The sequence below is a fragment of the Elaeis guineensis genome, chromosome 7 (assembly GCF_000442705.2).
Source record: "Elaeis guineensis isolate ETL-2024a chromosome 7, EG11, whole genome shotgun sequence".
In the NCBI taxonomy this organism is placed as follows: Eukaryota; Viridiplantae; Streptophyta; class Magnoliopsida; order Arecales; family Arecaceae; genus Elaeis; species Elaeis guineensis.
Window position 1 is genome coordinate 100953627 of NC_025999.2, and position 23100 is coordinate 100976726.

The 23100-nt window shown below is 37.9% G+C and overlaps 1 protein-coding gene across 4 annotated transcripts; it reads right to left on the bottom strand.

Annotated features, from left to right (window-relative positions):
- Positions 1-956: 956 nt before the first annotated feature.
- Positions 957-7477, bottom strand: LOC105048009 (uncharacterized). 4 transcript variants are annotated; one of them, XM_073260504.1, is made up of 6 exons: positions 7082-7477; positions 6819-6877; positions 3636-4822; positions 2554-2909; positions 2395-2455; positions 957-2200 (listed from the first exon to the last, which is right to left on the bottom strand). In XM_073260504.1, exons 1-6 carry the CDS (start codon positions 7093-7095, stop codon positions 2054-2056), a joined length of 1824 nt encoding a protein of 607 aa, XP_073116605.1. In that variant the 5' UTR covers positions 7096-7477; the 3' UTR covers positions 957-2053. The 4 variants fall into 4 exon arrangements, with proteins under 4 accessions (XP_073116605.1, XP_073116604.1, XP_073116603.1 ...); XM_073260503.1 differs by lacking the exon at positions 7082-7477 and having other exon boundaries at positions 3636-5109; positions 6819-7054; XM_073260502.1 differs by lacking the exon at positions 7082-7477 and having other exon boundaries at positions 3636-5466; positions 6819-7054.
- Positions 7478-23100: the final 15623 nt, after the last annotated feature.

The window sequence follows — 23100 nt, forward strand, 5'->3', positions numbered from 1 at the left end:
TTCTTCATTTGGCATTTTGTCAAACATGCAGAAGGCGACAAAAGCACTTGGATTTATTTCCTCGAGCGCTGGGAAAGAAGGTTGCGAAATCGGAGAGGCGGTTCGGTTCATTTGCTCAACAGCCTCTCCGATCTCGGCATCCTCGCAGTGAGCGCCCAGACCGACGGCGTAGTGGACTGTGAACAATCGATGACCGCCTGGTCATCGGCTCTTGGGTGCTCCGAAGGGTCATTGGTTAGAGTTTGCGTCATGGTGGAAAGCCCGCGGATGAGGACAGATGGCGGGATTCTCTAACATGCACTGGGGCCGTGTGGGTGGCGAGGATTCGAAGGAGCAAAGACGAAAGAAGAATATAGCACTTGTTTGGTTCACTGGAAGCGGAGGAACAAAAAAAAACTACTGGAGAGGAGTTTTTTATTTAGTTGGAGCTGCAAGAAGAAGAAATAAAAAAAAATTATGAAAAAATATTTTTCACGTCCACAGAAAGCAAAGTACCCACGAGGGAGATAAATTTTGAGATATTTTTTTTAAAAATTATTAATTTTTTTTCAAAAATATTTTTTTAATATTTACGATTAAAATTTTATAAATATCATTTACATATTATCTTTATAAATATTAATATAATATAATATTTATATTAATATAATATTAATTAATTCTTGCTGACCGCATCCTGTAGAGATCATCGAATCCATGATAATAAACTTCGTATCATTCCCACATCTCTTGCCAGCACGAAAATAAAAAAAAAAGAAGGATTCGAACTAGGAGGATGCTGCATTGATATGGACCAACCCAAATGGACTTCTCATCAACAAATTTAATAAGTTTTGCCAGGTCATCCAAAGAAGCCTCAAACATCCAGAAGTTCCCATGCTGTATCTCATATATGAATTACAAGAATTTAAGAGACATGGAAATTTGAATTAAAAATTATTGTTTTAATTAAACAAATAATCAAATTGCCAAACTGTTACCATCGTTGAAAAGGCCCCATTACAGCTGGGTAATGGCTAAGGCAGAGCCCAATCCACTCATAAACCACAACACAAGCATACACCCAAAGCCAACGTAGGATGATGATGATTATTCAATAGCTTCTAAAATCACATGACACCTCAATTTGAGGTCAGCTGTCTCACGAATCAAATTATCAACTGAAATCATATTTTCTAGGGAAACGGTAGGATACGAAAATCCGACAAGGCTCCCTTGAGCAAACATCCAATGAAGAATGGCACGGCTTTGTATAGTTTAGCTTTCAAGGTGCTAGAAACGTTAAATCAAAAGAACACTCTTCCCTTCCCATCCCTAGCAATGAAAATATTACCAAGAGGGATATAAGAAATGAAGGACCCACGTTTTTTGACACAGGCACAAGTTTTTATCTTTCGTCACCACAAAGCAAAAGGTACAGAGTGATCTTATGCATGACGGCTCCGCCATTTTCCCCTTCCTTCCCCACCACCCTATCTCGGCAGCCAAACAGCACACTTTGGTGACAATAGACCATCTTGGCACCCTTCAATAATTTCTTTTCTTTTCTTTTGCAAAACACAATAGATATATGGTGATGACACGCATGCACAACCGAAGGGCAATCTACCCCTAAGTCGGCCCAAACCAAGATCTATTTAAAGATGTCCATTTCAAGATGTCTAACATTGATACCACATAAAAGGTTGTGCATCGCTCAATAAGCTTTTTTTTTTTTCTCTCTTTGGTTGTTGAGAAAGCATGTTTTGGTGGGATTCTTCAAACTACAGTTGCCTTTCTTTGGATAACATTCAGGTTGCACCAAGGAACACACTTGTTAGACCCTGAACTCATCATACAAGTTCTGCACTGTTCCAAATTCAGATGGTCAACCAAATCACCTAATTGTTAATGCAGACCAATCTCCAGTGACTGCATTGAGCCAATCAAACCAACAAAAGAAAGATAAATTGATGATAAGCTTACATTCTAGATCAGATGAATTGCGATGGAACATCTGCCTGATTAGTGTGTTGACATTAAATCACAGGCAAGATTTAAACACCTCAATTCATTAGAACCATTGACTGCCAATGTTTCCATGGACTCTGCTTTCACCATCTGATCCTTCAGGTTGATTCTTCCTTTTAAGTTCAGAGTACATTTCCTCTATCATAGGCTTCCATAGACGAACCCGTGCATTTATAAACCAATTGGACACCTGATATTGCAACATGTAATAACATAATCAGCAAAAGAAAATATATCAGAGGAGACATTCTTATCCACCCAGCTCTGCTGGATTACCCATCAGATTTGCGATAAATGAAATCACATCTTCCAGTGTGCACTACTGGTGCAGGAACAAAAATGATCAACCTAAAGCATGACAATATAACAAAAGCTTATGAGTACCTGGCTTCTTGTCAAACCACTTTTGATCGCGAGCAAATGCTTCTCATTGTCTTTTGGGTACCTGAATTCATTATCATAAAAGAGATGCGGTAATCAAATACACAGTCTTTTGTCATGAAACGCCTTTTATTCAAGATTACCAATTGATATGCAACTCACGGGTGCAGAAAGTTATGGAACATCCATGCACGTAGAACCGAGACAGATTTTTCTGGCAAGCCTCTTTGAGGTCTCCAAGATTGCTGATGGTGGCTCCTCAGCTGCTGCAATGCCAATTGTTTCTGGATCAAAGAAGATCCAAAGCTTTTCTCCTCTCTCATGCATAAGGTGCTACATTGTTGGGCAATCACAAGAATCTGACTGGTAATTCTCTCCCTCAAGTTTTTATAAAGGGAAAAAATTGCCCGAAGAGCAAACAACGCATGCATGTGAGAAGTGCCTGACTCAGTTGCACTGTAGAATGTGGATATGACATTATGGATCTGTTCTATGCATTGGTTATATCTTTGGTCAACCTATAATCCAAGATGCAGATGATAAAAAATTTGATTAAGGGAAAGAAAATTATAATAAGAGAAAACTAGATTGAAATAGCGAGAAATAAGTTGCATGGTGGATAAAGTAATAACGCAGACGAAATGCTTCTGTGCTACTCGAAAATGAAAATTTTACAAGTCCAATGTTTCTCCATTGTTTCTTGCTATTTCTCAGTTGCACATGCAATGTTACAAAACCAGGATTGTGCTTTACTTTGGCTTTTTGACTTCTCATGCCCCAAAGATGAAAGCAGTTACCCACATCAAACCAGGCCTGATATAGTCCTTTTCTGGTTATAAGTTTTCTTATTTGATAATTTGCCAGATATTCTAAAGAAGAACTGATTTTGGCTAGTGAAAAATCAAAACTGCACTATTTTTACATAATCAGAAACTCCCCAAACTTGACTAATTTAAACCTAAGAAATAAGATAACAAAATGTACTTTATATCAATAGTAATTTGGAGGCAAGAATTTCCCCAACATAAGAAACAAATGAATAGTACTTAATGATACCAAGTTAGCACGATAACAAATGCGGCACATGATTTAAATATGCAGGAACGAGAATCCACTGATATGGAGTTAGCAAAATACTGACAAGATATCAGTAGTTGCTGACGAACTTGTGCAAATAACAAAGTACAAAACCTCAAGCAATATTGTGTATGACCACGACAAAAATGTAAAGAAATACCACCTACCAGATGAAGCATTGTTGCTAGCTCGGTTTTCTTTGTATAAACTTCCTGACATCGTTGGCCATCAACATGGCCTTGAGATTTAATTGCTCCAGAAGAAAAAGGAAATTCATCAGACATTGCAAGTTCTCGTAAATTAGAGCAACCTGAAGAAAAAGTCATCTTTTCCTCACCCCCAATCCCACCAAAAGAGTCACTGTTCATCTCATTCGAATCTGCAACCGCATAGGTTGCAACTTCAGCAAGTATTTGTTGCATCACATGGAGATATCTTGATCCTAATAGCATATGGGAAAAATGAACTGGCCTAGAAGATCTAGGATACAGAGAGAACTTCTCATTGTGAGCGAAGGTCAGCCCCAAGCCAACATCATGAGAAGAATTCCAGGAAGCATGAGAGCAGGCTGGCATTTCAGTAGAAACCGGACATCTACTATTGTCTGACGTAATTATGCCGGGGCAGCTTGCTTCCGAGCACTGCTTCAGGACTTCAGGCATGCTGATAATAGAAGGCTGACCGGAGCCAAGACTCAGAGACAGCTCATTAAATGGCACACAGTCATGGAATAAATAAGGAAAATTTACACTAGACTTCCAGCCAGGCACTGAGCTTTCTAATTCATGATAAGATGGACGAATTGAGGCAAATGTTTTACCTGAAGGCACCTCAGGACCTAGAACATCATAATTCCATGAACAATTTAGTTGCTGATTCAAACAAGCATCCTTTTTGGATGTCAGAAGGCCTGCATCATCTTGCAACTCAAATTCGCAATTTACTGAAACTGTCTTGGATGAATTTATAGTATTGCAGCAATCACTAGAAATAGAGGTTCTCATCTCCTTAGATGGCAATGAGGAAGTTGAAGCAGCATCAACACTGATAAGATTTTCACGTAAACATGTTGTGCCGGAAACAAGGTTGACAAGCGAAGTGGCAGGCAGAGAAGTCCCCATGAAATGTTCCCCCAAGTCAGCATTTCCACTGGAACCATCATATGAAACATTTCCAACATGAGGCATATTTCTCGAATATGGCACATTGCCATTGACCATATCACCATTATTTGCTACATAGAGATTGCTCAGTGCTTCTTCTTGTGCTTCTTGAAATGTGGACAGAAATGGATCACTAGCCATTATTTGTCTATGGTTGTTGTAACCTGGAAAGCTCAACTGGATGACTGGATCTGAAAACATATGGGGGAAAGCTGATTCAACGACCATTTCATTATGATTGTGTATCGGTAGTGAGGCATTAAATGCATCTTTCTCCATCATAACAGGGTGTCAAAAATTCGAGCGAGTCATGAAACTACTACAAGACTGTTCAGATGTCTCTTCATCTCTGGCAAAGATTTAACAAAACGACAACCAGTTCTACCAGTTCATAAAATTGCCAATATCCAAATCAACTTTAGCAATATTACTTGTCGACCATTTTAGGCAGTTCACTTCCAGTATCCAATCAACGTCACTGCCAAATTTATAGATGCATCTTCAGGAAACTAGCAGCAGAGTCAAGCAGGGAGCCTAGATTCAACTAAAAGAGATAATATATGGCATCTGCTTCTTACATAAAAGACTGGTATGAGCCATTAACTTCTCCGATATGTTTGATTGTATTCTTCAATAAGCTAAAGAGAAATGATTCAAGCAAGTCGTGTGATGCATGCACAATCTCCATTCACATCTTCATCATTGTCCTAGTGAGTTATATCAGCATATGCACTTGGAGGTAATTAAGAGTTTGCTAGAACATTATGGATTTTACCAACAAAATGAAAATTCAGACTAATCTTTATTTTGAAATTCCATTAATAAGTAGAAAGACCTGAGATATCAAAGACTAGAGTTAATCAGAACAACAGACAGAAATCAAAGCAAATAAGCAGAAACAAATTGATGTAGAAGTACAAGAAATATAAATATGTGTTATCATCAACAAATTTGATAATGCAAAAAATTCAGGACAAACACACCAGAACAAGTAAAATTTTACCCAGAATGCACATCTTTTTAAGCAAAGCAAGAAAAAAATTTAAAAGAAATGTAATTTTCTAGATGGAGATTATTTATATGGTGAAAATATTTGTTAAATTGGCTTCCCAGATGCGGTTTAGTATAATGCTATTGCAACAAGAGTCTCTCCACAATATATTGATGTGGTCATCTCCTAGAAATTAATACAAGTGATGGCCTCCATGGTTTTTTGTTTTTCCGCAGATATGGAGTTGGCAGAGGATGGTCTTACCTTGAGAATAAAGCTGACTTCATATCTACAGGGGTAAAAAAAAAAAAAGTTAACTAAGGTTTACTTAGTTCTGCAGTGGCAATGTTTGAGCTGGCATGGATGCTAAAAGCTGCCCTTAGATAAGATTATTTCATGAGAAAAAGCAGGGAAAAGAAATTCGCCCATGTCGATTGGCGAAAAAGGGAACTGTAAGTAGAAATGAACAGTGGGTAAAAAACATTGATCGCATTGAAGGAAAACAAAACAAGAATATATCCATTGCTTTTGAACTGCATTGAACATGTTATCAACTAGTTCGAACTTGCTGGAAAAGTGTCATGCTGAAATGTTTTTGATTATTAAAACCCAATGTTATGTGCATAAGGTAGCACAAGGAAACAGATACAATCAAGTTTCCAGCCACCGTCCATGCATAGGAGGACGATAAGAAGGAAAACAGAGAAGACTTTAGATCCATTTCAGACATTAACTTTGACATTTTTTAGATAACATGCAATAAGAATAAAGATGCGCAATGTCCATAAGCAAATTATGAATCAAAACTGAGATCAAAGGTGGTGAAAGAATCATCCCAACATCATCATATTCCCAGATTGGCAGTACTTAGTATTTGATCATAAAGCCTTGTCATTCAACTCCAAATTTATTTCCAAGAGGGTCAAGGAAAACAAGGGGCAAGGGAAACAACAACCTAGATCCATAAACAGAATCATTAGTTTTTTGAGCTGCTTGGCTTGAACTTACTCCAGATGTAAAGAAGGTGGCATTGAAGAAGAAAAGCTTCATGTACAGTAAACTATCAGAGACTAGAGTAAAACCTTCCATCATGCAATTTAGAAACTCCAGCCCCTTTTCAAGAATACTAACAAATACTACAAAAAGGGATAAGAATGAAATTACAAGTAAACAGATAAAGCTTCTCAGAAACCAACCTTCAAGTGTGCATGGAAGTGCGGAAACCGTGAGGCACCAAATATAGCCTCCACAAAACCTGAAGCAAAACCAGAACAATGGAGCTCAGAACCAGAACAAAGGATCGACATCACCCCAACTTCTTTTTCAAAATTTCCGAGAGAGGTCTCCTCTTCCACAGCCAAAAAAGGAAAGAGGTTCCTTTCCTTATAAACTACCTACAAGAGAGAGAGATCTCATTCTCCCAGAGCAAGCAAAGAAAATAATGGGGTACAGAGTTTACCAGGCATCTATCATTTTCAAAGCTTAACACATCCAAGAGTCACCAGAAGCGTTTGTTTGTTTGTTTGTTTGTCTGTGAGGAGGGAATTGGGTTTTCACTCGGCACGAGAAAAAGAGAATGGGCCCGCGGAGCTCAAGGAGAAGGAGAATTATGCCCCTCCCCTGTTCTGAAGGCATGAGGCCAGAGGCTATAGCAACACCAAGTGGGATTCTCTCAGATTGGTCGGAGGAACGGGGTTGCGAAAGGACAAAAAAACACAAGACTTTGAAGTTCTAACACCTAAACAATCCGTGGATTCATCTCTTTCTGTGATTAATTAACAGCAGAAAAAACAAGGAGAAAAGGATTTGCTCATTCTCCCTCCTATTCCTTAACCGTGGTAACAGGAACCACAGCAATTTTCTCTTGCTATACAAATCTTTCGAACGAAACTTCAAAAAAAAAAAAAGAGAAATTCTTTGTGCACCGCAGGCGGCGGAAAAAATCCGTCGCGTACCGCACCACTTTATATTTTTAATATATATTTAATATTTATAATTTTATATTTTTTAAATTTTATTAAATAAAAATATTTTTATTTTTAAAAATAATTATCACATTCTGCGATAAATTATAGCCGTCTATAAGATGTTGTAATATGAGTCAAAAATTTATAATATTCTAATATTTTACATCAAATTATTATTTTTTACATTTAAAATATTATAATATAATTTAAAATATTATAATATATTAAAAATATTTTTATTCAATTATTTTTTATATATATTTAATATTTATAATTTTATTTTTTATTTAAAAATTTATATGAAAAAATATTTTTATTTTTTTAAAAAAATTATAATATTATATATTATGATATTCTGTTTCAAAATTATTATTTTTTATATATAAAAATATCATAATATGAATATAATATATTATAATTTTTTAAAAAATAAAAATATTTTTAATATTTAAAATTTTAAAAAAATTATAAATATTAAATATATATTAAAAAAATAATTATATAAAATAATTATATAAAATAATATATTTTAAATTTTTTATACTGTCTCCCGTGCATAAAAAATTTTTCAACTTAAAAAGAAATGCCGGGACCAACTTTATATGGGCTTTCTCCCAACTCGTCCCAGCCCACAAAATCCAGCCGAAGAAAACTCCGTTTTCTTTTCTGCTTTTTTTTTTCCCTTTTTTTAAAATGATAGGATGTTTTCTTATCTACTTGTCAAGTAGCATTTTGAGAGATGGGTCCAAAAACCCTCGAAAGAGAGAAGGTACGAGGGCCATCAATCGAGGGCATGAAACCGAGCATGCGAAAGAGAAGGGAGAAGGAAGAGGTGCCTATGAGGGTAACAAGACAAAGGGCTAGGGGCGGAGCAAGCGTCACACTTTTGGGCGGACTTTTTGGGACCCATCATTCCCCCTGCCCTCTCTCTTTCTCTCTCAGTGTACTTTGCCTTCGCTATCTCCATCTGCTACTCTCTGCAATGATGTTCGCAAGAAAAATATCTGAGATCTTTGTGTGCAGGTTTCCTGTTTTTGACGGTAGTTCTCAGCTGCGCCTCGCACGGAGGGTACGGCTTATGTTTTTTAATTTTTTTCCGCTACTGTAGAAAAAAAGGGTAGGGCAAGATGATATCAGCAAAATCTAGCGGGGAGATTCCTGACAGATTTAACGTGGTCGGTCAGAAACAAGGAGTTGCCCATTTACTTGCTTTAGGCCATCCAGCACCCACTTCTCGACCTGAGACGGGGTCCTCCGAAGGCTCGGTGTTCAGGGTTCAGACAAACTGAAGCGCGCGCGCGCGCGCGCTCGCTCTCTCTCTCTCTCTCTCTCTCTATATATATATAGAGAAAGAAAAAATATATGTGTTTATTATATTTATATATATATATATATATATATATATATATATATATATATATATATATATATATATTATGATGATTACCACAAATATTTTGGATCAGCATTATATCACGGCATATATTAAATTTTTGAATCATCAATACGATCACTGACCATCGTATGAGAGGAAGAGCCTATCTCTACATTGAGCTGAGATATTTTTGAGATCTAACTTATGTATGAACTGTTTAGTCGACTTATCTCTTCAACATATATGACAGCTGTCTGTCCCGAATAGATAAGATTTGGTATAATCATCTCTCCTGATCTCGTAAGGGCGATTAAGGGCTAAATTATCTTATTCAGTATGGCATGTCCAACGGTCCGACAATCTCGAGATCATGCAATCTCACGGCTAACAATCCAGCTGTCCGACATTCATCTATATAAACAACCAAAGTCCCAAGGATCCAGGTAAGTTTAATCAAACCCCTCTCAGAGAATTCATTGCTGCTCTTTCGTTCTCTACTTTTCTGACTTGAGCGTCGAAGGATCCTCATCGGAGCTACAACCTTCGATTTGGGACTTATTTTGCAGGTGACTCCAGCACCAGCATCACCGTTTGAGATTTTCAGATGTTCGTCTTCCAACCCCAACTGATTTAAGCAGCAACAGATAGAGGAAGGGCCTACATCACATTCATGGCTCCAAGATGGACATCTTTTTGACTTTCTAATATCGTCACTTTCGGACAGACTGCCAGCCAGACTAACAATTAAGTTCAACCACTAGCGTCGGAAGTCCCTCCATCGGTTCAATCGATCGTTCCTCTATCGGTTCAATCAGCCCTACCGACATCAGTCACGGTCAATCAATTCGATCAGCTCTTCCAGCAAGTTCAACATTTGACGACCGCAGTCCAAATAGTCCAAACCTTTCTCGCACCCTTTTAGGCAGCGCTACAGTCTCCCCAGGCTATCTCTATATCCCCTACAACGGTGCGTCATACAGTTTTATCGATGGTGCCATCTGTGCCTTTCGCAGCAGCGCCTCCACAGAATCCTACTTTGACTGTGGCTTCGCAGCCATCATCTCAACCAAAGCCGTAGGTGCCTCCTCGAAGTCCAAAGAGGAGGTTGACTCATCAAAGTCGCCTTAGGACCCAATAGCCAACCAGGTGGTGATCTCCAAGCCCACAGTCAGATCATGTCTCAACCTCCAAACATCGATCTCCTCTGCACTCCGAGGCTGGTACTGTCCGCAAAGTTGATTTTGAAAGACGGTTTCAGAAGCTTGGCCAGCAGTTGGGCTAGAAAATAGAAAAGATCCTCAACAATAATAGCTTTTCGGCACTGCCCTATGAAGGGTATAACAACCAGCCACCCTTCGTCCCGAGGATTGTGTAGGAACCAGTCCCCCTATACTTCAAACTACCTTAACTGGAGGTCTATGATGGGACCACTGACCCTGTTGATCATGTAGAGACCTTCAAGGCAGCCATGCTCCTTCAAGGAGCATCGAATACAATCCTTTATTGAGCATTCCCTCCAACCCTTAAGGGGGTCGCTAGGCAGTGGTACTCGAGCATCTATCCATTCCTTTGAAGACTTGTGTCGGTCTTTCATCGGTCATTTCATCAACAGCTGGCGATAGCAGAAGCAGTCTAACTACCTCCATACCATCAAGCAAAAGGAAGGTGAGTCAATCCACTCTTTTATTAATAGATTCAACATGGTGATCCTGAAAGTTCAAAATCTGGACCAGTCGACCGCGATGGTCGCAATGATGAGCGGTCTCCTGAAGAATGACTTGAAAAAGTTGTTAGTTAAGACTTATCCTCGGGATCTTCCGGATATGCTTGTCCATGTGAAGAAGTATGCCCGCATGGAAGAGGCCTTTGCCGATGATACTCCTGTCGATTCAGCCACGATGGGATCTAGTAAGGAGCACCGTCCAAGGCGAGAGGAGAAAAGACGCCAGCGCTCTAGGTCCTCGCTTCTGAGGTGATATAATGGGGGTCGAAATCGTCGATCCCGCAGTCCTCCCTTAAGGATTCGACAACCATCACCTTCTGGGTAGTACGATAACTACACATCCCTGAATGTTCCTCGGAGGAAGGTGTTGTTACAAGTGGGGCCTGAGCCTGAGCCTCGACTGATGAAAATGAGGTCGGAATGCCGTCAAGACCCGAATAGATATTACTTTTGCCATCGTGACCACGATCACGATATTGAAGACTGCCACCAGCTTCGTGATGAGATCGAGAGGCTTGTCAGGCAAGAGTGGCTAAATCATTTTGTTCGAATAGCGGCCCCTCGACATCGAGCTCTGAGAGTTCAGCGGCTGCCCCCTCTGCCTTAGCAGTCTCTCCCTTAGCCTCAGCCGTAGTAAGCACCAATGCAGCAGGAACGACAGCAAGTCGGAGGGCAAATGGCAGAAGAAGAGCGATCCATCTAAGGAGAAATTCACATGATTATTGGGGGATCATCTAGATCAATGTAGTCCCCCAGCTTACAATGCCATCCTCGATCGTCCCAACCTGAGAACTTTGAAAGCTAACGTCTCAAGTTACTATCTGATGATGAAGTTTACAACCAATTGAGGACTTTTTAGATGTCCTGTTAAGGAAGGAGAATCCAAGTTGGATGATAAAAACTGGCTCACATATAGACGAGGTAACCAAATATCGACTAATTAGTCTTTTGCAGAAAAATGTAGATCTTTTGTCTGATGATCAACTTTTATCTGGTGATCTGATGCTGTGGCGAGCCAAAGTCTCACAACCTATCGAGAAGGTGCTAGAAGGAAGGCTATTGCCCAATTGAAGGTCCTTACCGAATGGATGAAGTGGCACATCCAAGAACTTATAGGCTAAAGTAGCTCGACGGGACTCCAATTTCCAAACTATGAAACTTGGTGAACCTCAGCAACATTACCAATGATGTAACTACCTTTCATGAAAATAAAATTTACAGGACCATCAATTTGTGATTGGCACCCGAGTTCTCCAAGAGTTGCCTCCTCCTTCTACTTAAGATCTTAAATTATAACTACAGTCAATTAATGTGAGGACTAACTTACCAGATCCTCGAGAAGATCTCAACGACTCCGAGACAGGACTAACTTATCAGACTCCTGCTGAGCTCTAGTTGCATGAGAAGCGAAGGAAGACCCTTAGGGAACCTCCGGAGGGCTAACTTACCAGACCCTCGAGAAGACCTCGATGACTCTGAGGTGGGGCTAACTTATTAGACCTCTGCAGAGCCTGAATCGCATGAGAAGTGGAGGGAGATCCTTAGAAAACCTCCGAAGGGATAACTAATCAGACCCTCAGAATGCCGTCGAGAGTGCAAGATACCGTAGGCACAAGCTCGCCATTGACACACAATGCCTCTCACACAAAGATGAGAAATGCTAGATGCCGTAGGCATAAGATCGCCGCAGGCGCATAAGCATCCTCAAAAACTCCTGCATCAAGATTGTGATTTGTGACATCCTCTATTAACCCTTCATTCATTGAGCTTTCAGCATCTTTTCTTTCTATTTTCTTAGAATACTTAGAAACCTTATCATATGTGTAATTGTGCTATGCATTTATCTAAGAACTTCAATTCCTGATGATGGTATAGAGGCAGATCATAATTCTATAGTACCATCAAATACATCTTATTGAAACTAAAATAAATGATTGGCTTCAACGATCAATGATGGCCCGTATAGTAGAATATCCATCCATATTCTAACCAATATAAATGGATAGAAGTTCTACAAGAGGGACATGCAATATGCCCCTTTTGTGGTCCATCTAAATTTATTGGCATATATAGAAAAATCATTGATAGTCTAAATAAGAGCTACCCTCAGTTTGAATGTCTTATCACTGCAAGTATCAAATGTATTTCATATCCTTCCACAGTAGTTTCAATTCTTCTATTAAAGATTGCAAAAAGATATCAATATCATTGTCTGAATCTTTATCGCCTAGAATACCCATTGATAAAATAAGTAAAATTATTTCATATATATCCATGATGGCAAATTATATAGAATCAGAACAACCAGTCAAGTGCTATAAGTAGAACTCAATGTCTAAAATGGATTGAAGTCATCAGTAGCTAAACCTAATCTAATGCTGCAAATATTTGAGACAAAATCAAGGTGTCTATTACCAAATTTTTTTCATTCTAAACTATCAACAGGGTGTCTTAATATTCCATCTTTGGTACGATCTTCATTATGTTATCTCATCGATGAAGCTGTCTTCGATGATGCATAGATCCTTTTCAATCTAGATATTAAAAAAAATAACATAAAATTTTAGTCAATTTTTTTTTATTCTGAATAGCATCCATTTCATTCAATACATCATCCTTATCTTTTTTATGTGATGCCCATCCTAAAGATCAATAGACATTGTATGATTCTTGATTAGTATTTTTATCCAAATATAATATATAGTCATTTGGACAATTATGATCTTCTCATATCCAAGATCTAATTACTTTACTAACTTTTTGGTTTCATAAAAAAAAGTTGGCAAAGCAATGCTCTCAGAAAATGTATCATTTAATAATTAAAGTAGCATAATAAAATTTTTATCAGGCCATCCGTTCAAATATTTTAAATGAAATAGATGCACAAATTGATGTTTAAGATACTATTATGTTTAAAAAAATTCACTGATGAAGAGCGAATTGTTGATTTTCTTGCTAGACTCAATAACGAATTTGATCCAATCAAGATTCAGATTCTGAGTCGAAGTACAGATCTGCCTCCCCTTGAGCAAGTCTTCTCTTTGATTCTGAGTGTAAAGACTCATCGTCGTGTGATGGTTGTTCCGAATACTATCTGCTTTGCAATAGTTATCCAGCCCCAGTCACAATCTCAACAATCTCGTGAACATGGTAGTCAAGATATGCGGATATACTCCTATTGCAATAAAATGAGGCATGTTCGTGATACCTGTTGGTAGCTACATGACCATCCCTCTGGTTATAGTAGAGGTGGTCATCGAGGAAGAGGACATTCTGGTATAGCTATTGATCATCATCAGGCCAATCTTTCTGAGCATACAGAGAAAGGTGTTTCGTCTACAAAGGCATCAACTCCTCCTTCACCTGTTAATGCTGGGAGTTCATTATCTACTGATGAGATGCTCCGCCGAATTATAGACCGTCTTAATGTTCCTTCTGGCAGTGCTCCTTCTACTAACGGTTTGCCTAGCAAATCCTTCAGTTCTCCTTCAATTTTCTACTCTCATTTTGCACAATCCAATCTCTCTCATATTAGGTCTAGTGCATTAACCCTTGATACCTTTACTAATAAAATGTAGGTCATAGACTCTGGTGCCAATATGCATATGATTGGTAATTCTGATAAATTTTCGTCTTGCTCATTATGTTCTGATAAAATTCGTATAGCTGATGGCTCTTTTTGACCTGTGTTCGAAAAGGGATCCATCACCTGTACACCAACCATAAAATTATCTTCTGCTTTGCATGTCTTTAGTTTTTTCACTAATCTATTGTCTATCTATTCCATTACAAATGATCTGAATTGCAAAGTTACATTCCTTCCTACTTATTGTGTTTTTCAGAAGCTGACAATGGGGGAGACGATTGGACATGGTAAAATGCATAATGGACTCTACTATCTGGATGACAGGAAGCTACAAAACTATCAGAAAGCTAGTATGGTTGTTTCATTATCTACTAATGTCATGAACGAACTTCGGTTACAGCACCATAGACTTGGATATATCTCTTTTTCGGTGTTATCAAGACTATTTCCTAGTTTCTATAATTCTTGTGCTAAAGAACAGTTAGTTTGTGATGCGTGTGAATATGCTACGCACACTCGAAATAATTATTCAACTTCAGGAACTCGTAGTAATAAACCATTTGAAATTGTTCACTCTGATGTATGGGGATCCTGTAGTACTATCTCTACTTCTGGACATCATTATTTTGTGACTTTTATTGACTGTTATAGTAGAGTAACTTGGGTATATCTTCTAAAGGCTACAAATGAGGTTATATGCTGTTTCAAAGAATTTCATAAATTAGTTGGTACCCAGTTTAGTGCCTAAATTAAAGTATTGAGATCTGATAATGGCATAGAATATATGCATAAGGAGTTTTGTGAGTATCTAACTACTCATGAAATTATCCATCAAACTATTTGTGTTGACACTCCAGCCCAGAATGGTGTTGCTGAACAAAAAAATTGACATCTTTTGAAAGTTTCAAGAACTTTGTTATTTGCTATGCAGGTTTCAAAAATCTTATGAGACGAGACAGTTCTCATTGCAGCTTATCTGATTAATCGGATACCTCTTTGAACTTTGGAGTACAAGACACCACTTGAATACTTACAGGGGGAGTCATCTTTTATTGTACCTCCTCGGATATTCGGATGTATGTGCTTTGTCCAAGATCATCGTCCTACAGTCGGCAAACTTGATCCAAAAGCTCTGAAGTGTATCTTTGTGAACTATCCTGCTACTCAAAAGGGTTATAAATGCTATTATCCTCTTGAAAGACAGGTATTTGTCAGCATGGATGTCACTTTTCAAGAGACTAGAGCCTAATAAACACTTAATTTAAATCACTAGAAGCATATAATTTTATTTATTAAGAATTTGATACTTTATAATTTATTTTATAGATAATTGATAAATTCATCTTAATTGATTTGAATGGGCTCACGCAATTGGGCTGTGTGTGTGATCTAATTAGTTCTGGAGCATAAAGAAGTTACATGCATGCGCACGGAAAGAACCAATAAGAAGAAAAGATAAATAAGAAAAAAAGGAAAAAGATACATCCGAAATTTAAAAGATGAAGACATTGTTTGAAATCTTGTTTGGAGCATTAAATGAAGTTGGCCCATTTGTATTTAAAAAATAGGGAGCTTGGCTGTTGCTTGAAATGAGATGTGGGCACCTGGGTTTTAGTGTGGTTCGGTGGATTCAATTGGGAGTGGGACAAAATAATTCCGACCCGAACGAACTTTTCGTGAGGCTTGAGCACGGGACTTCGAATGGGCGTGCGCTGGCACATCAGTTGGGAATGGGCCGAACATTTTCTTTTTTGGACCAAGCTCTCGAAATAGACACGCAGAGGCATTGCATGCGGGAGCTGACGAAGCAAGTGGAACCAACACGAATGTTGGCAAGACGATGAATTTTTGAAGTTTGAAACAGGTGGAACCGATGCGAACACTGTTAGGGACGCCAAGCAAATGCGAAACAAGCACGCAATATGAAGCTTTTAAAAGAAAAGTCGTAGAAGAGAAAAGGGAGGGGGGAGATTTTTTTTTTTTTCTTCGACAGCACAAGTCGGCCATCCTTCTTCTCCACCTAGAAACCATTCCAGCTATCATTGTTTCGTCTCTTCTCCACATAGCCACCATCTTTCTCCACATCAAAACCCCGTTTTTCCTGACGCCATCATCCCTCCTTCTGCTGCCGTCAGATATTTTTCAGCTGCTGCCCAGAACTCTCCTCAGCCCCGAGATGTCAGTGAGCAAGAGTTTCATGGAAGGCTAGACTTTTTCAACTCGAAAAGATGATGAAACCTACAACACAGATTTATTTTCTTTCTCTTATATTCATTTCCTATGCAATGAAATAAAGAATTATTTTGTGCTTCATATTTATTTGATATTCTTTCTTCTTCCTTTAGAGGTTTGAATTCAGCGTGCACAACCTATACACTTCACAGACATACCGTGATCTACAGGTATGATGCGTGCTTAGGAGAGATAGATTGTTGTATTTTCAGTTCAAATCTCTAACTTGTAGTTGAGATAAAGTAATCTATACTCTGGACAGATGAGCCATAATCTAAAGATACGGCTCGTGCCTATCCGAGATAAATTACACTACATCTTAATTGCAAATCTCTTCGTTGCTACATAAAAATAAAAGACAGTAAAATCTATTTTGCACAGTGGATTCTAAATTTTCGAGGTTTCTTTCTTATTCGATTTCCTTTCATGAATTAAATTCTTAGTAATTAATTAAAATTATTATTTTTTATTATAAAATAATTGCCTGAGATCCCCATAGATACGATCTCGATTCATCCTAGCTACGTAATAAGTTAGAATTGGGTTTATTTTTGGTGCTCTGACACTGTGCATCAAATTTTAGCACCATTACCGAGGATCTTGGCATAATTAATTTGAAAAAAAAAACATATATTTTTCAGCTTTTTAGTTTTTATTTTTTGCTTTAATTTTTTTATAATAGATTTATTGCTTCCTAACTAAATTAACTTATTTGCATAATTAATTTAGTGCTTTATAATTTTAAGAATTTCTTTTTTATTTTAGATTAAGTTATTTTTTTTAGCTTACTGATTTATTAATTACTTAAATTTATTTTTTTCTGCAAAGCTTAAAAAAAAAATCCTTAGTTAATATAGCGTAATCGAAAATATAAAAATTTTTAACTCGATTGGGCACCTTATTTGTTTTGCATTGCATATCCATAATTAATTTTAAGGACACTTAACCCATTAATCAGATAAGGTGGGGATTTGATCATCCTTCCTTAGCCTACAAACCATAATCTTCATTTTGCATCCCTAAGCCTAACTTAAAATTAATTAGACGTTGACCACTAAGGTGTTCGAGCCCACTAGGATAAGGCGCTCGGCAGAGTTGGATCGGGTCAGGATTGACTAGTTGACTGGTGTCTAGAAAAAGGGTTCAGGAACAAGAGTCCGAAGAAAGGTGGTTCTCTAATTAAGTTCGTTACGAAAGCACGAGGAGCCTCCCATCGATCTTACCCTTATCTGGCTAGTTAGTTAGTTGGTTTCTGACTTGGAGAGCTCCAAGACAGTCTTGGCAGTTAGGAGCTGTCTAGATTTAAAGTAACCTAGGATAGAAATAATTTGTTTGAGTAAGTGTTTGAAAAACTTAAAAAAAAAACTTTAACTTAGATTAAGAACTCTTAGGCATTTCTCTTTAGATCTCTCTTACGCTTTTCTCACTTCAGAAAAAAAAAATCCTACAAAAATTGAATTTTTTTTGCTCTAAGATAATTTAGAGTGTATGCTTGGTCGTAGATTATTACGACCAAAAATCCCACCTTTTGATCCAGAAATAGAAAGAACCTTTAGAGCTAACAAACGTAGAAATATGGACCGAAATCAGGAGAATGATCCGCCTAGACAGTTGAAGGAGTATTTTACTCCTTCCACATATACCTACTCTCCTTGTATTCAAGTGCCCCCGATAGAGGCCACCTAATATGAAATTAAGTCCAGTATAATCCAAATATTATCCTCATTTTATAGACTTAGTAACAAGAATCGTTATAAATATCTTGACGAATTTCTTGAGATATGCTCAACAATCAAGATTCATAATTTCTCCGATGATGCCCTTAGGTTGAAATTATTTTTTTCTCATTTAAGGACAAAGCCAAATATTGGCTACATACTTTGGATTTCATGACTATATCAACTTGGGACTAGCTCTAAAAAAAATTTCTCAAGAAATATTTCTCCATAGGAAAAACTAATCAAATAAGAAAAGCCTTCACTAGTTTTTTCTAATTAGATAGAGAAATATTTCATGAAACATGGGAGAGATTAAAAAAATTTATTAGAAAATATCTCCACCATACTGTACCCAAGTGGCAGTTAGTCCAATATTTTTATGATGGGCTATCTTAAAGACACCGACAAATAGTTGATGCATCATGCGGTGGGACATTTATTCTCAAAAGTGAAGATGAGGCATGGCAACTGTTTGAAACTTTAAGTAAAAATTCATTACATCATATGTCTGCCTTTATTAAAGACAAACCCATGTTAAACCCAAAGAGGGGTGGAATCTATGAAGTAGGAAATGCCATAGATATCCATCATAAAGTAGATGAATTGTCCCAAAAGTTAAATTGATTATTAAGTATAGGACATTCTCTTTCTCCATCTAGTCAGATGCAAGATATATGTGCACTATGTTTGAGCCCCACTCACTTTGTGAGTGAGTGTCCAACCGTACCATAGTTTTCTGAATATGTACAAGAGCAAGTCCATCAAGCCCAAACCACTCATAGACTAGGGAACAATCTTTATTCTAGCACGAACAATCTCTATTCTACTATATACAACCCAGGATGGAGGAATCATCCGAATTTTTCATGAAAACTACAACTAATGGTTCCTCCGGTGCAACAAGGATCAGGTTATCCGGGTGCGACTTCTAAGCATCCATCCCAGTCACAATATCAGAACCCTCCTCAACCCACCCTAAGTACCCATAGCTTGACTTTTGAAGAAAAGATGCTGCAAGCACTTAAAGGACTAGAAATGAACACCCAACTCCTTCACTCCTATACGCAATCAATAGCAAAGCTAGAAACCCAGATAGATCAGTTAGCAACTTCTTTTAGTAGAAGAGAGGAAGGTAAATTATCAAGTCAGTCCATCAATAACCCAAAATGACAGTACATGGCTGAGAGCTCCACTAGTCCTGAAATTTTTTTCGAACATGCCAAATCGATTATGACCCTTAGAAGCAGAAAAATCTTAAATCAACCTGACGTAACCCAGCAACCAGAGCCACCAATGCCAGCCACATGAGAAAAGAAGAAACCGAAAGAGAGGGAAGAATCTGTTAACCCAACACCTGCACCTAAGGCTCCATTTTTCAGTGCTTTAGAATCCTCTCTGTCTCTCGACAAGAAGGGTATTAAGATGAATGAAATGTTAGAACTTTTCAAACAGATTCAGATAAACTTACCTCTTCTTAATGCCATTAAGTAAGTTCCTGCATATGCCAAATTTCTTAAGGATCTGTGCATACAAAAATAAAAATTTAAGACACAGATACCAAGAAAAATCCACCTAACTAAGCAGGCCGGCTCAGTTTTTCAGCAAATTACCCCACCAAACTAAAGGATCTAGGTACCCCAATTATATTCTGTGCATGGGGATCTCACGATTAAAAAGACATTATTAGATTTGAGTGCAAGCGTCAACCTTCTCCCGAGCTCTGTTTATGATCTATTTAGATTTGAAGAGTTAAAACCTACAACGGTGATCTTACAACTAGCAGATCGATCCATTAAGGTACCCCATGGAATGCTAGAAGATGTGTTGGTGAAAGTAGATGAATTCTACTTTCCTGTTGACTTTCTTGTGCTGAATATGGAATCTGATAGCAACTCCAGCCAAATACCAATCATCCTAGGAAGACCCTTCCTAGCAATCGCTAATGCTTGTATAAATTGTAGGACCGTGGTTATGGATGTATCTTCGAGAAACAAGAAGCTGAGATTGAATATTTTCAATGCATCTCAGGAACCACCCACGTACGATCATAACGAGATCAACATGCTAGAGGAAGTTGTAGAAGATAACGCCTCTGCCTTGCTCAACTCAGATCCTTTACAGGCATGCCTAACACATCTTGAAGAAGATAATTTTGATATCGATGGGTACACTGAAGAAGTACATGCTTTTCTAGAACCTCTCAAGTTTAATACCATTCTCCCTTGGACTGTAAAATATGAGCAATTATCGACTCAATCAAGCCCTCTAGTACCATCTTTAGAAGCACCACCTATCCTAGAGCTAAAATCTCTTCCTGTCATGCTGAAATATTCTTTTTTCGAACCTAATGATACCCTACCAGTGATCATTACATCCGACCTAACCACTGACTAGGAAGAACAACTTGTAGGGGTGCTCAAAAAGCATAAAGAAGCCATAGGATAGACGATTGCCGATCTAAAGGATATAGATCCTTCTGTTTGAATGCATTGCATTCACTGTGAGGCTGAGGCCAAACCACGTAGGGACATGCAATGAAGATTGAATCCGAATATACGGAAAGTTGTGAAAAAAGTAGTAAAATGGCTTGATGCTGTATCATCTACCCAATTTCGGATAGCCAATGGGTTAGTCCAATCCAAGTAGTACCTAAGAAATCAGGTATTACTGTAGTAGAGAACGACGAGGGTGAGTTAATTCCTACTCGTACAATAACTGGTTGGCGAGTATGTGTGGACTACCGCAAGCTGAATGTCATTACTAGAAAAGATCATTTGTCTTTGTTTTTTATTGACCAAATCTTAGAACGGCTAGCAGGACAAAGTTTCTTCCATTTTCTGGATGGATATTCAGGATATAACCAGGTTCCGATGTTCCCTACTGAACCAGGAAAGACCACCTTTACATGCCCATTTGGAACATTCACATTCAGACTATGCCGTTCGGTCTCTGTAATGCACCAGCCACTTTTCAATGGTGTATTTTGGCCATCTTTTCTGATATGGTTGATAAATTTTTAGAGATCTTCATGGATGATTTTTCGATATTCGGCCCTACCTTTGATGACTGTCTTTAGAACCTTACCAAGGTCCTTCAACGATGTGTGGAAACAAATCTAATTTTAAGTTGGAAGAAGAGCCATTTTATGGTTTGTGAGAGAATCATGCTCGGACATATTGTATCCGAGCGAGGGATCGAAGTAGATAAAGCCAAGATTGAAGTAATCTCCAAATTACCTCCCCCAATCTCGATTAAATAAGTACGATCCTTTTTAGGCCATGCAAGTTTCTATAGGCATTTCATTAAAAATTTTAGCAAAATCTCACGACCCTTGTGCAACCTCCTAGCCAAGAAAAATTCTTTCGATTTTAATGAAGATTGCCTGGCTGCTTACAATACGCTTAGAACTGCCTTAATCACTACATCGATCATAAAACCTCCGGATTGGACCTTACCGTTCGAAATTATTTACGATGCTTCTGATTATGCTATAGCGGCAGTCCTAGGGCAAAGGTTTAATTGAGAACTGTATGTAATATATTATACAAGCAAAACTCTTTCAAATGTCCAATTGAATTATACCACGATCGAAAAAGAGTTGCTTACAGTTGTGTTTGCTTTAGAAAAATTTAAATCATACCTTCTGGGCTTTAAGATCCTAGTATACTCTGATCATGCAACACTGAAACATCTGCTATCAAAAAGGGATACAAAATCAAGGATGATTAGATAGATCCTTCTATTACAAGAATTTGATTTAGAAATTTTAGACAAAAAGGGTTCCGAAAACTTGGTAGCAGATCATATTTTAGGATCTTGATAGAACACAATAAAGAAGCGATCAAAGATAGGTTTTCGGATGAACAACTCTTTTCAATCTCTTCCACTGTTCTTCCTTGGTTCACTCATATAATCAATTACTTGACAATGGGATAGATCCCATCTCATTGGACCCAACAAGAGAAAAACAGATTTTTTTCCAAAGTAAAATACTATTTCTGGGAAGAACCAAAGTTGTTCAAATATTGCTCAGATCAAGTGATCTGACATTATGTCCCCGAGAGTGAAGTCCAAAGTATTCTTATCTTCTGTCACTCGCTGGCATGTGGGGGACATTTTAGTGAAAGAAAAACTGCAGCAAAGGTATTGCAGAATGGATTTTACTGGCCGACACTATTCAAAGATGCACATAAATTCAGCCGTAATTGCAGACGATGCCAACAAACAAAAAATATTTCAAGAAAAGATATGATGCCCCTGTCCCTATTCTTGTCATAGAAATTTTCTATGTTTGGGGGATTGATTTAATGGGACCTTTTCCTTCCTCATTTGGATTTGAGTATATTTTGGTCGCAGTAGACTATGTTTCAAAATGAATAGAGATAATAGCAACCAGAACCAATGATCACAAAGTTGTGATCAAGTTCATTCAACATATCTTTAGTCGGTTTGGATGCCCAAGAGCTATCATAAGTGATGGGGGTACACACTTCACGAATAAGCACTTTAAAAATTTAATGAAAAAATATGGAATAACCCATAAAGTTGCTATGCCTTATCATCCCCAAACAAGTGGCCAAGTTAAAGTCTCCAATAGGGAGATCAAGTATATTCTTGAAAAAACAGCAAGGCCTGATAAAAAGGATTGGTCAGCATGCTTGGATGATGCGCTATGGGCTTACCGTACGGCTTTTAAAACACCCATAGGAATGTCTCTGTACCAACTTGTCTTTAGAAAAGCTTATCATCTACTAGTCGAATTAGAACATCATGCATTTTGGGCCATACGAAAATTTAATTTTGATATGAAAACTACAAGTTCTAATAGGAGACTCCAATTGAATGAGTTAGAAGAGCTACGCAATAAAGTGTATGAA

Excerpts from the sequence above, each read along its gene's own strand:
- LOC105048009 (XM_073260503.1), bottom strand. The coding sequence starts at position 4,913 with ATGATGGAGAAAGATGCATTTAATGCCTCACTACCGATACACAATCAT. Across the intron at positions 2,910-3,635 it reads TAGCAACAATGCTTCATCTG|GTTGACCAAAGATATAACCA; the intron begins GTAGGTGGTATT and ends CTTGGATTATAG. Across the intron at positions 2,201-2,394 it reads GTGGTTTGACAAGAAGCCAG|GTGTCCAATTGGTTTATAAA; the intron begins GTACTCATAAGC and ends TTGCAATATCAG.